We start from the raw sequence: 14,574 nt of genomic DNA on the forward strand, positions 1-14,574 counted from the left end.
AAATGGAAAGTGTTGTTTGATTTGTAATTCATTCTGTAGCAATTCCAAAAAAAGGTAATGTCGAGAGACATTTTTGATCACTACATGCAAAATATGATGAAGATTTTCCCAAACATTCCGAAATATGTAAATCAAAAATTATAAATTTAAAGGCAGGACTTACTGGACAACAAAATATGATTTCGAAAGTAATAAATAAACCAATATCAGTCACTATTGCATCTTTGAAAGTGTGTCATTTATTAGCAAAAGCAAAAATGCCTTTTACTGATGGAGAGTTAATAAAAGAATCGTTTCTTGCAGCAGCAGAATCTTTATTTTCTGATTTTAAAAATAAAAATGAAATCATATCGAATATTAAAGATTTACAAATTTCCAGAACAATGATTATGAGACGAGTTGAAATTTTAAGTGCCGATCTAAATACTCAGTTAATGTCAGACATTGACCAATGTTTGCGTTTTCATTACAATTTGATGAATCAAACAACTTCACTGATATTGCTCAGTTAATGATATTTATTTGCATGGTATTTCAAGATTATTCAAGTAAAGAAGAACTTTTGAAAATTATACCATTATGGGGAAGGACTAGGGGAGAAGACATTTTTTTCGGCATTTGATGAATTTGTGAAACAACACAAACTTCTGCTTTTTAAACTTGTGTCTGTTACTAGTGATGGTGCTCCTGTGATGATAGGTAATAAATCGGGCTTCATTTCATTATGTAAAAACGATGACAAATATCCAGATTTTTTAACATACCACTGTGTTATTCACAAACAAGTACTGTGTAGTAAAAGATTAAGCACAAAAGATGTTTTGGATATTACATTTAAAATTGGAAATTCTGTTCTAGGAAAAGCCCTGCAACAGCGGTTATTTAAATTACAGGCGATGATAATAGGGAACTTCTGTTGTACAATAATGTTCGCTGGCTCAGCAGAAGTCAATTTTTAGAAAGATTTCTTGTATTGATCAACGATATAAAAATTTTTCTTGATGATAAAGGAGATATTTATCCACAATTGAGTGATAAAATATGGTTGTATGGTTGTTACACTTATCATTTTTAGTAGATTTCTGTACGAAATTAAGCAATTTAAATTTAGAGTTACAAGGTAGAAATAAAAATTTAATTGGCATGTTAATTTCAATAAAAACTTACCAAAAATACTTTTATTAAAGAAAAATATAAATGACCGTGAATTTAGACATCTCCCATATTTATTAAAATTTTTTGAACAAAATCAAGAAATGCTTCGCTATGATTTAAAAGAATTTATTTGTGAAATAGAATTAGTTGAGGAAGAAATAAATTCAAGATTTAAAGATTTTAATAAAACTGAAATGATTGTATCTTTTATCATACAATTTTTATATAAACCAAGTTGAAGTAGAACTTGAGATAATAAACATTCAGAATAGTTTACATTTAAAATCAATAAACAATGAAGTCATCTGGAAGTATGCACATGAAAAATTCCCAATATTAACTAATATTGTGCGAAAAATTCTGTCATGTTTTGGATTGACATACTTGTCAGAATCCAGTTTTTCAAATATGAACGTCATAAAAAAATCAATGAAGAAACCAAATTACAAATGATCATTTGGATGATTGTCTGCAATTGGCCACTTCTTCACATCAACTTGACTATGAAAATCTTGCGAGGTCCAAACAATGCCAAATTTCACATTAACTTTTTTTTTTTTTTAATCAACCAGCATTTCCTATAACTTGTGAGTTTGTAATCAATCTGTTGTTTTTTCTAACTTTGGTTTTCCAAAATGGAGAAATAAAAATTTTATTCCAATATATATATATATATATATATATATATATTTTTTTTTTTTTATTGTATTAAAATAATTAAAAGTGATAAATACATTTTTAAATACACAAATAAAGTTTTTAGTTGTGTATTTTTTTTTAGTTTATTTTTAGTTGTTTGTGCATAATCAGATATCAGGTTGGGGGAACATGATCTATATAAGAGAGAAGATCACTGAATAACTTTTTATAGAAATGTAGCTCACATAGTAAAAAAAGGTTGAACACCACTGCTATACACTATGCTAACATACAACACAATATTATACTCAATTAAGACAATTGCATACCTTTTTTCACAGTTGCATATATCCATATCACGAGAGTGCCAACTTATCATAGCTGTTCACAGATCTTCCTTTACAAACAGTCCTTTGTATTCATTGAAAGTTCCGTCAGGATACCTCGTTCTTCTGTCTTGATTATGACGTTTCTATTTCTCACTAGGACTTGCGGAAATACACTTCATTCTTTACGGTGACTCAGTGCGAATTACAAGTGATGTTCCCTTTTTCCTTTCTTACAGTAGCTGATGACTGGAGATAATTTCTGAGGAGATCTAAACTTCATCAGTGAGACTTTTTCTTCAGTTCCTGGCCAAAGGTGCCAGTGGTTGCTGAGAGCCTGGCAACTTCTGAACTTCTTGAACCCTGGGAATCTATGATTCCAACTCACCAGGTCACTTAATTATCCTTTCCTTTCTTTGTCTTCACTTATGCAATTTTTGCGCTTATCCTCAGGCGTGTCGATGTCAATTTTGTGCTCCTTTAATTTGTTCTCGATGAATTTTAATCTTCGCAAGTCTCTACAACTTTTTCTTTGGGCTTTCCTTTTGTTCTTTACTAATCTAGGCAACTTTTCTGCTGACTTATTTCTTAACAAAGAATAATCTTTTCCTTTGTGTTGAACACAATTGTTTTACAAGTAATATAAAAATTCATATATACCGGGTGAATATAAAATAACGTCAAGTGTTCAGAGCCCTCTAGCAAGTAATGTATTGGACGAAACACACCAATATTCGGTAGATATACACAGTGGAACATGGAGATTCGATTTAACGAAAAAAAAAAAAAGTACCAAAAGTCGCCAATGGGAAATTTTGGTGCTGTTTACCGAGTAAAATGCATTAATTTGCATTATTGCGTTTCTTGTAATCGATCATGCAATAAAAGGAAAGCCTGTGAGATTTCTTATCATTCGTAGACAAACTGGTTTTCGATGCCTCTTACCTTACGTGAGCTTGCTTTGTTAGTCAAACTATTATCAGCGGAACAATAATGCCAGTGCTTGTCTTCGTGAATTTTGGCTTATGAAAATTTATGAAAAGAACTGATTAGCGTAACAAACTTACGAAAACTGATTCGGCAATTCGAAACTACTGGAATTCTAGCAGTGCATGTATACAGGGGACGCAAACCAATCAATCACTAACAAGTTGAACAAGTTGCAACTGCTATTGTGGAACAGGAGATGAATAATGTGCAGGGTACCAGCAGTGCACGAGCAATATCCCAGCAAACGAATATCGCATACACAACAGTGTGGAAAATCCTAAGATGTTGAAGTTTTACCCCTGTAAAATCAGTCATTCAAGATTTGCGCTCTGGTGATGTGACCACATGAATCGACTTATCTTTGAGATTCTTATTGCGCATGGAAGTGGATGATGCATGGCCATGGCAGATTTTATGGAGTGACGAGGGCACTTTTATTTGAATGGAGATATTAACACATGCATCTGTCGCATTTGGGCCGCAACTAATCCGCACGTGTGTCTGCAGATGCCTATCCACTCGCCCAAAGTCACAGTGTGGTGCGGATTTATGGCATCTTTTATCATCGGTCCATACTTTTACGAGGAAAATCTCCAAAATGGACCAGTGACCTGTTCCATCAATGCTAACAGGTATGCCAATATGCTACAGAACTTTGTGGTTCCACAACTGCAGCAAAGAGGATATCTCGATTCAACCATCTTCATGCAGGATGGTGCACCACCCCACAATGGACTTCAGTACAGCGTGTTTTACGACAACATTTCTCTGACAGAAGAATCATTAGTCGTGCATTTCCCCTGCCATGGCCACCGAGATCGCCTGATATCAATCCATGTGACTTTTGGCTGTGGGGATTTCTTAAAAGCATTGGGTATCAAGGACATGTACCCGATATTCCAACTTTGAAAGATTGAATAACGTTACACGTGAGACAAATCAAATCCGATATGTTGCGAGCCACTGTGGAAAATGTCGTGCACCGTATGCAGTTCCTGGAACATCAGAATGGTGGTCATATTGAACCTCATTTGTAAGTAACAATAAACGTCATGACATTGATGTGTGCTGTCTCTCATTTGCCATTTAGTCATTCATTAGTCACACCTACTAAAATTAATTTGGCAGTGCCAAAATTTCCCCTGTGGCGACATTTGGCTCTTTGTTTTCGTTAAATTGAATCCTCATGTTCCACTGTGTACATCTACCGAATATTGATGTGTTTCGTCCAATACATTACTCGCTAGAGGGCTCTGAACACTTGACGTTATTTTATAATCACTCAGTATATTATACATTATAACTATTATTTTAATGGCTAATATGGACTACTTTGGTTTAGGAGTGCCCATTTTTTTTACAATTTTATTGGAAATGGAAGCATTACTGAACTGTTATAAAACTAATATATGAAGAATAATATAGGAGGAGAATTTGGACATATCTTTTTTTGGATGTTATTTTCTGTCTCCTTATCCTATCTACATGTGGATTATATGATTGCAGTCGTATGATTACGACTGCAATCATATAATCCACAAAAGCTCTGGCAGAAAACAGAACATTCAGTAGATTGTCAATGCTGTTTCCCATTGTAAATATGGGCCAAAAAGTTATAATTTATTTATAGAAAATTATATATTAAAAACTTGTCTATATTGGTGTCCTAAACACATCATGTGCGTGATGTGTGAACATAAAGTTCACACTTCACGCATGTAAAACGGATGAAACTCAGAAAACAAAAACAGAAACTCATTACAAATGACAATGTTCAATTGGACAATTGGATTGGTTGACACAATGACCAATCACAGTCACTGATTTCTGTGTGCTATTGTCTCAGTGCACACCCTGACTCACCTTCTGGGTGGTTTAAAACCACTGGAACGCTAAGAATTTGACCTGCTGTGCTATACGTACGTCTATTCAAAGGTGTCCGTATTTGTGGCCACACAGCTAGGCTATTAATGCAAATGCAATGCATTGTTTACACATCAGAAAGTGTGCTCTTCATAAAACATTAGTATATTGTTTTTAATTTTAGAAATCACACAAAACTAGGAAACAATTAGGGGAGTCTTTAACAGGAATAAATGCAAAAATATAATATCAGTGATATTGCTATTCTATGGGTGTGCACTGCACACCTAGCGATACCCCTGATATATATATATATATTAAAAATATATATATATATATATATATATATTTTTTTTTTTTAAAATAGATTAAATGACTATAAGCCAAGAGATAAAAATTAGAAACACTTTTTTTAAAAAATATGTGTCTCAGCCGTATAAATCAGTTATATCATATATATCTACACACATACACAAAAGGGTGGTTCCATAAGTTTCTGGCCTGACCAACTTTTAGAGGTGATAGAAAGAAAACAACTGTCTCTTTTTAACATAACCTCCCTTTACTTCAATACACTTTTCACATCTTTGAATTAACATTTTTGTCTTTGAAAAAATTGTCTGTACTGTTGTCTGCAAAATGGCCTAAAACTGCATCATTCACCTCATTGTCATCTGAAGATTTTCTTCCTTGAAGGTCTTTCTTCAGTTTCGAGAAGAGGTAGTAGTCACTGGGCACTAGATCTGGGCTGTAGGGTAGGTGTTCACTCTCACAGAAGTCAGTCTTTCACTGAGGCCTTCGCAACAATAGCCATATGGACTGGAGCATTGTCATGAAGCATACGAACACCATGACACAGCATTCCTCATCTCTTCTCTTTTATGGCATCACAGTTTGTACAGGAGTGAAGCATAATGTTCTGCATTCACGGTGGTATTCCTTTCCTTGAAGTTAATCAAGAGAATTCCCTGGCAATCCCAAAAGATTGTTGCCATTATCTTCTTGGTGGGCTGAGTGACCTTGGCTTTTCTCAGTGGTGCTTCTCCGTTTGCACCACACCATGGATTTCCTTTTGGAAAGAGGATTATAAAAGAACCATGGTTTTATCCCTGGTGACAGTTGATTCCAGCACTTCTCTCTCCCATTCCTTTGACAAAGCTCTAAAAACTTGCAGGAACAGGTCACATGATGCTCCTACTGAATTGAAGAGAGAAGTCAGGTCACCCACCTTTCACTGACCTTCATCATATTGAAGCTTTTCATGAATGATGAGGAAGATGGTTGTTATAGAAAGCCTCAACCTCAAAGATTTATTTGAGCTTCAGCCATCTGTCATTGAGCAGTTCATTCTCAATAAGAGACATTTTCCTCAGTCATCATGATATGAAGTCATTAGCCTCTGTATATGAGTTGCCCAGTAGTGAAGTTACTTCACGCCCAAACTTTGTTTGCTAACACTTGGATAAAGGATTAAACAAGAATATAATTTCTTGGCATGTTTAATTTATAATTTAGAGGATTATGGGAAAGCAACTGTAGGGAATTGGTAATGTTTTGAAAAGAATAGAAAGTTTTTTAGAGGTTGAATAAGTTATAGGCCTGATGTGTTTATGCCAGGACAGATTAGATGTGAGAGTTAACCCTAGGAGAGAAAGCTGATCCTGGAATATTGTCAAAAGTCAGGGAGAGAGGGACATGAACTTTCTTCCTAGAAAAGAGATAGGACTATGTTTTAGTGGCATTAAAATACACTGGGTTATCTTTACCCCACTTGAGATTGGTTAAACAAGATCTTAAAACATGAGTTACCGAACAATGCAAGGTTTTGAAAATTAAAATGAGGAGTGGAAAGTACCATCTTCAGCAAGGCTGTGAATAGTATTAGATCCCAGGAAGGGGGGGGGGATCATTTATGTATAGGAGGAAGAGTGTAGCTGACAGCACCAAAGGGTGTATCTCAGGATACACCAGCATTCATTGAAAAATTCTCAATGAATGGCCAGAGAGGAGCTTGCAATGTGGAATGAGAGTTGCAGAAATCCTTGTTGATGATCATTAAATAATTGGTGAGTCTTTAAGTAGTGAAGCAGTTGGCTCTTGATGACCTTTTTTTTTTCTCCATTATTTTTCGGAGTATTGAGGTCAGAGCAATAGGAGGATAGTTTGAATTGACTTGTATCTTCCTTTTTCAGAATAGGACAGAAACCTGTTTCCGGACTGCAGGGTAGATGCTGGATGAATATGAGAGTTTAAAGATGCAGGACAGGTGTGGGCTCTGGAGCACATGCATTTAGTATAACAGGAGGAATACTATTAGGGCCAGAAACTTATTAGTATCAAGGTTACTGATGTATTTCTAATGTCCACCTGCCGAAATTTAAGAGGAGGCGTACTGTGGATAGTTTGTGAAATGGTAGGAGTTCTGCCTTGATAGAGAAGGAGGAGCTCTTTAACTGTATGCAAGAGTTGGAGTTAAAAACTAATAAGAGGTCTGATGCAGATTCATCCTGATTTTTTTTTTTGACTTTTTTTTTGTGGAAGATTTTTTACATTGCTGATCAAGGACATGAGTAAAAAAAGAATTATGGGAAGTTTAAAGAGCAGGAGGGTGAAGAACTTTATACAGATAATGAAAACGATTATCTAAAATCTTGTGGGTTGGTGAACAATTTGTGTTAAATCCGCACTGATAGCTCCCGCTGAAGAGACCTCAATAAAGGTCAAAACTGGTCTGGGTAGTGATCCTTCCCATAATGCACAGCAATTATACATGTTTGCAAGGATATGTGCTTTGCATTATGGGATACTAAGGCAAGTGATGTGAATTCAATACCTTCTATATACGAGTTGCCCTAGTGCTGAAAATACTGAAAATAGTTAACCAAGTATATAATTTCTTTAATTTATGGCCTCAGGTGTCCTTTGCAAGCTGCTTACTTGGACTCCCTCCAGGCACAACTTCACAAAATAATTAGCAGGATAATTTACTAGCTGATCAGGAAGCCTCCTGAAGAATTACCATCAGGTTCAGTCCTGTGTATTACTACCAGCCTGTGGAAACTGCTGTACTCTAAAGGGAAGAGGTACTGGATCCTTGATTAAAAGATTTGAAACTGGAAAGCAAGAACAGGGAAGTCTTTGCCCACACTGTATGTTCAACAAAAAAATAGGGGGGGGTACAGAAATTAGAAAACCCTATCTCTATAGATGAAACATGGCAAAGGCTACTTCATGCCTCCAAAAAGTTGGGCAGTGGTGTTTCACCATGAAATGAAAGACATCTGCCACCTAGCCCTCTAGGTAGTAGATTTTGTTCATCGTTTAGGGAAACACCACTTCCAACTAGAGGTGGTATGCATTTAAGATGGCAATACTCTCCCTGCAAGAGCCCTGTTTGTGGAAACATGCCATACCATGGGAAGATAGGAATGGCTTGGCTGTAAAAATTTAAAATATAATTTGATCATATCTCAGAAGTAATGTATTTTGCTTATAATAAATTTTGGATGTAATTTACATAAAGAAGGTTGATATTGCTTATGTTTTTTTTTTTTTTTTCACATAAAAATAACTTAGTATACAGAAATACTACAAAAATTGAAATTAATTCCTTAAAGTATGTGTTTATGCTGAAAGTAGATGAATGGTCAGCAAAGCCCCTGCCTCTGCTGTACTACACGAGAACACATGACCTAGTGTGAATGTTAAATAGCAATTTGATGTGTTTTTCATGAATCATATTCAGAAGGCTGTAAACTTATATTAATATATATATGGTGGGTGGGCAATGTAAGAGTCAGTCTGGAGAATGTATGAGACTACCACTCCACTCTGATAAGTGGAGTGGTAGTCTCATACTGGGCAATAAAATTCATCTACCACTTAAATCATTTTTGCCTATGGAGGATTTGCACTTGCAGTCAAAAGCTAATATATCATCCACTTGGCAACCAAGTGAATATGAGTGAAAGACTTAATAAAATTCATAAAAATTGCTCGTTATGTGACCTATTGCTTATTATTGTGACTCTGACACATGAAAGGTTGTAAACCTATAGTGCATTAATACTATGTTTTGACTAAGGATTTTTTTCTATTTTTATTAATTTTGTTTATTTTTTGTATTTTTATTTTATTTTGTACATAATTAATGCACTATAGGTTGTAAACCTATAAAATACATTTTTTGTATTTTTATTTTATTTTGTACATAATCCTGAAACCTTACTTTAGAGAACAAATATGGAAGCTTTTTCAAACCACTGTGGGCTTCTATTAAGCAGATGGTTTCTGGGCAATGAAATTGATCTCTTGTGTAAAGGCAGTTACAAACATCTATAACCACTGCCAGGTTCAGACTCCTAGCTAACCAGGCTGGAATTAATTGTTATTAAGATTTTATTTTTTGATATTTGCATTCAGCATGATTCTGTCAAAATCTAAATATGATTTTTATGTATAGTTGGCAAGCTGTGAGTATTCATGGAGATAAAACTCAGAGGCAGCGGGACACAGCTCTACAAGGTAACGTGTGTTAATTATATTTTATATGTGGTAATGTGTGTTAATTATATTTTATTCATCCGTAAGCTGGTGAAAGGGGGGGGGATTATTTTAAATGATTATTTTGCAGAATTTAATTTCTCCTCTTCCAAAAATAGGAAAAATTTTTGACAAATATATTTTTCAATTTACTTAATAATTTACATTTCAATCTGTTTTTAATAATAATGAACTCAACATTAATTGTTATTATTAAAAAAACAAAAATCTTAAAAAGAAAATGTATATAAAATATAAATATGATACCAGAAATTCAGATATTCTCCATTATTATATTAATCTTGCCAGTTCAAGTATTTTAATAGTTGGATAAAATAAAAGTATATCTTAAGTATATAAATTAAGTGGATATAAAATCCAACATAATTTCAGAGCCGAAATCAGAAACTATAAAACTTTATTAAAATGGACCGATAGTAGGTGAATATAATGGTGCTTCGGTGTGAGTGCTTGCGATTAGGTTCAGCTAGGGCAACTTGTAGTATGGTTGCGAGTGTGTTTCCGCAAGCTCTCTGATCAACTTTCAAATATAAAACTTTTATACTTTTTGTATTCAGCTCTGAAATTATGTTGGATTTAATATCCACTTAATTTATATACTTTTACATTGCCAAATTGAAACCTTTTGGCTCTTTATTTTAGTAAATACATTATGCACTGACTGAGAGTTCGCTTACGGAAAATACACATCTCCATTGCTTCAAGTTCCTTAGTACTGAGAGTTTTTGTTCTCTTAGGTTTCTGCCTGATCTCTGACGAAAACCAATGAGTTTGAAACAGCTGTCAGATCAGTGAAACCTAATTAAAATGGACCAGTTAGGTTTGGTTAGGGCAACTCGTAGTATGGTGGCAAGTGTATTCTCGCAAGCTCTCTGATCAACTTTCATATATGAAACTTTTATAGTTTCTGTATTCGGCTCTAAAATTATGTTGGATTTAATATCCACTTAATTTATATACTTTTGCATTGCCAAATTGAAGCCTTTTGGCTCTTTAGTTTAGTAAAAAAAAAGTATATCTTAATCCTTTCAACTTTTTTTTTATCATCATCATCATCATCAAATTCCTGCCATGTACCCTCAAGGGGTGTACAGGATATGATAGTACTACATGAAAAAAATTACACCATTATTAATTTCCTATATACAATTTTCCTCCAAATCAGTCTGTTACTTATCAAGACTCCAACATTATCAGATCTTATATTTCTATCGTCTAAGGCAGATTGAACCGTATCAATCCATGTATATCTCGGTCTTCCTCTGGGTCGTTTTCCTGCCAACCTGGCAGAGAACACTTGTTTTGCTAATCTTTCCTCGCCCATTCTGTTTAAGTGACCATACCACCTGAGATTAGCTCTGCTAATGCATTCCCGGATGCTGACAATGTCAAGCTCTTTCCTAATATCCTCGTTTTTAATATGATATTGCCATAGATGCCATCTGTTCACAATTATAATCTTTCTCAGGACTCTCATATCCGTGGTCTCTAGTCTTTGGTCAACTGTTTTACTTCTGACCCAGCTCTCAGATCCATAAGTTAAAACTGGTTTGAACACTGTCTTGTACACAGCTAATTTAGTGTTACGACTAATTTCTTTCTTATTCCATATGAATTTATTCAATTGACTTCCCACCATACCAGCTTTGCTGATTCTGTTGTCTATTTCTATATCTAATTTACCATCTTCAGTAAAAATCGTGCCTAAATAGCTGAAATGTTTTACTTGTTTCACAGGTTCTCCATTCACAACACAGTTGACATTTTCAATGATTCTGCCTATTTTCATTGTCTTTGTCTTTTTATTGCTGACCTTCATACCATATCTATTACAACAGCTATTCAATTTAGTCAGAGAATCTTGCAGACTTGTAGCGGATTTATTTAGAAGTATAACATCATCCGCATAAAGCAAAGAGCTGACATTAACATCTCCAATTTTGATATCATGTTTAATACCACTTTCCTTCATAATGTGATCCATATAGATAATGAATAACAGAGGGGGACATCCTTGTCTCACACCAGATTTAACATTAAACCATCTTCCTGTACTTCCTTCAATTTTAACTGTTGACTTACAACTCAAATAAAGACTAAGTATTGCTTGTTATAATGCCCCATTGACACCATAGAACTGCAGCATATCGAATAGCTTCTCTCTTGGCACCTTGTCATATGCCTTTTCCAAATCGACAAAACTTAAATACAGATCTTTGTTATATTCCCATGCTTTCTCGACTATTTGTCATAAAGTGAAGATCTGATCCTGACAGCCTCTATTTGGCCTGAATCCAGCTTGTTCTTCACCAAGCTTTTCTTCTACAATTCTTCTCAACCGTTTCTCAAGTATACTTGCATAGATCTTGCCAGGAACACTCAGTAGGGAAATGCCTCTGTAATTCTCACATTCAGTTTTATTTCAATTTTTATATATGGGTACTATGAGAGCTCTATTCCAATCATCGGGAATTCGTCCCTCTGTCCAAGCTTTCTGAACTATGCAATGCAGCCACTGTAAGACTCTTATACCACCATACTTCAGCATTTCTGGTCGAATATCATCTACTCCTGCTGCCTTTCCACATTTCAAGCCTTTGATGGCTTTTTCTACTTCAAGTATGGATATGTATTCCTGAATGTATGCCTGTTGAGTGTTTTTGACCACTGTGCTGCCATCACTGCTTGTTTCATTTAGCAGTTTTTCAATCCATACTTCAAGGATATCTTTTTCTCGCGTTTTCATGTCACCTTTATCATCTCTAATTCCTTTTACAGCATTCTTTCCTCCATTCCTAAGCTTCTTCAACAACCTCCAGAATATTTTGCCACCCTCTTGATATTTATTTTCTATATTCTTACCAAAGTCCTCCCATGACTTTTGTTTAGCTAGTTTTACGCAGTGTTTAGTATTCTTGCATTTGTCTCTATATTCTCTAAGAGCACAAGCTGACTTATTTGACAGGAACTTTTGATATGCTTTCTTCTTTTCCTTCACTGTCTCTTTAACTTCCTGTGTCCACCAGGGAGTTCTGATATTTTTATCCTTACAGACAACCTCACCACATGCCTCTCTGGCAGAATCAATCAATGTTTTCTTCAGAGTTTGCCACTGAATCTCCAAGGTTTGATTCCTGTTCCCAAACTCTTTCATTTTTTCTTCAATAATCTTTGTGTATTTTAGTCTACAGTTCACATCTGAGAGCTGCTCAACTTTTATTCGCTTTAAAACTTTCTTACATGTTATTCTTTTCAATATGAAATTCAGTTTTATCCTGCTCAAGACTAAATAGTGATCGCTTCCAATTTCAAATCCTCTGTACACTCTGGTGCCCTGCAACAGGGAGAAAACATCACTATCAACAATAACATAGTCAGTGAGACTTTTCTTATTCCTTGCCTCTTCTCTCCATGTGAATTTGTGCACATTTTTATGTTGGAACATGGTGTTAGTAATAACCAGTCCATGTCCTGAGCAGAAATCCAACAGATATTTGCCATTATTATTAGCTTTGCTCTTTTCTCCAAATTTTCCCAAAATATTTTTGTATGTCTCACAATCATTTCCTACTCTGCTATTTAGATCCCCAACAAGGACCAACTTTTCATTTTTCATTGTGTCAGTTGCTTTTTCTAAAGCCTGAAAAAATTCCTGCACTTCTACCTTAGTAGAACCTTCTGTGGGACCATAGGCAGAAATAAGTCTCATTGTCCAGTTTCCCATTCTCATATTTGCCCACATTACTCTACTTGAGACTGACTGCCATTCAATAAGATTAGCCTCGTATTTTGTGTTGAATACTATGGCTACTCCTTCTTTTTCTTGAGTATCATTGCCTGAATATAACATTTTGTATTTATTGCTCAGAAAGATCTCACCAGTTTTGGTCTTTTTTGTTTCAGTCACCCCTATTATGTCGATCTGGTACTTATCTAATTCCTCAGCTAGCTCCATTTCTTTGCCATTCAGGCAAAGAAATGGATACTATCTTATGTTGATAGTACCGATCCTTAACTCTGGTGATTTTGAGTTGGGGTTTGTTTTCAGATTTGTTCCAGTAGCTGACTTTTCGCCGTTCGCCCTGGTTCCCTGGCGAAAACAACAGGGGCCTTGTTTAACCGGGCGACGCCCTAGCCGGCATGAAATTTTGTCATGTTGTACCATCATTTTTTATTTTGGTTTAACCAATAAGAATACAATTTGGTCGGCTAAATCCCAAATTACCAGCCCATCCTCGTTCATTCAGTATCCAAGTAGATGCTGAACAGGGTGCACCACGAGAAGGTGAGGATTGGACATTAGGTCAGAAGCCCTGGTCGGTTCTCCGCATTCCTTTAAAAGCTATGTGGAGGTCTCCTCTCAGTATACAGCTTTGACCCTTAAGCACCCCTCTTTTAATGATTTATTTATTACTCCTTTAATGAGTCTTTTAATGATTACTCGTTAAAAACTATTTCTTGAAAAGGCAGATTTGAAATAATTGACTGGGATGATGATGAGATATAACAATCAGCATTGTGTTTCCTTTCAAAAAACTGAAAATTACAAACTACATCTGACTGATGAAGAATCAATAAACCAAAGGTAACTGATTGTTTTTTTGCTCCACTGATAAACTGAGTTCTATGAAGAATCATATTTATTTTTGAGTTTATTATATTAAATCATATTTATTTTTGAGAGTTCCAGATGTGGTGGAGAATCTTCTATATCTCAAATATATCATCAGCATATCTGTCCAGTACTGTAGGTTTAGGAGAATTGTTATTAAGGAGACAATATTTGAAACCCTCCATGTATTACGTTGGCAAGTATAGGAGAGAGAGACTACTCATAGATATACCTTCAGTCTGCTGATATAATTTGTCCTGGAATGGATAACAATATCAAGAAGTTTGAATTTGATAATGTCCAGGGAAAATCTTGTTTAAGTAAATTAATACTGTCAAAGGAATATTTGTGAAAAAAAGGTATGATATCGACATCATAATATATGAATGGCCTGAACAAAGATCACAAATTTTAGTTTAAAATCCA

The 14,574-nt window shown here is 35.0% G+C and overlaps 1 protein-coding gene across 1 annotated transcript in view; it reads left to right on the forward strand.

The window, feature by feature from the left end:
* LOC150097115 (uncharacterized) overlaps positions 1–14,574 on the forward strand; it is a 242,470-nt gene that overhangs the window by 174,160 nt on the left and 53,736 nt on the right. The window contains exon 12 of the mRNA XM_090407473.1: positions 9,436–9,497. Coding sequence (XP_090263599.1) covers positions 9,436–9,497 — 62 coding nt within the window. The remainder of the gene's footprint in view (positions 1–9,435; positions 9,498–14,574) is intronic.

Source organism: Typopeltis vanoorti, chromosome 17 (assembly GCF_054136105.1).
Source record: "Typopeltis vanoorti isolate ZY-2024b chromosome 17, IOZ_Tvanoo_1.0, whole genome shotgun sequence".
Taxonomy (NCBI): domain Eukaryota; kingdom Metazoa; phylum Arthropoda; class Arachnida; order Uropygi; family Thelyphonidae; genus Typopeltis; species Typopeltis vanoorti.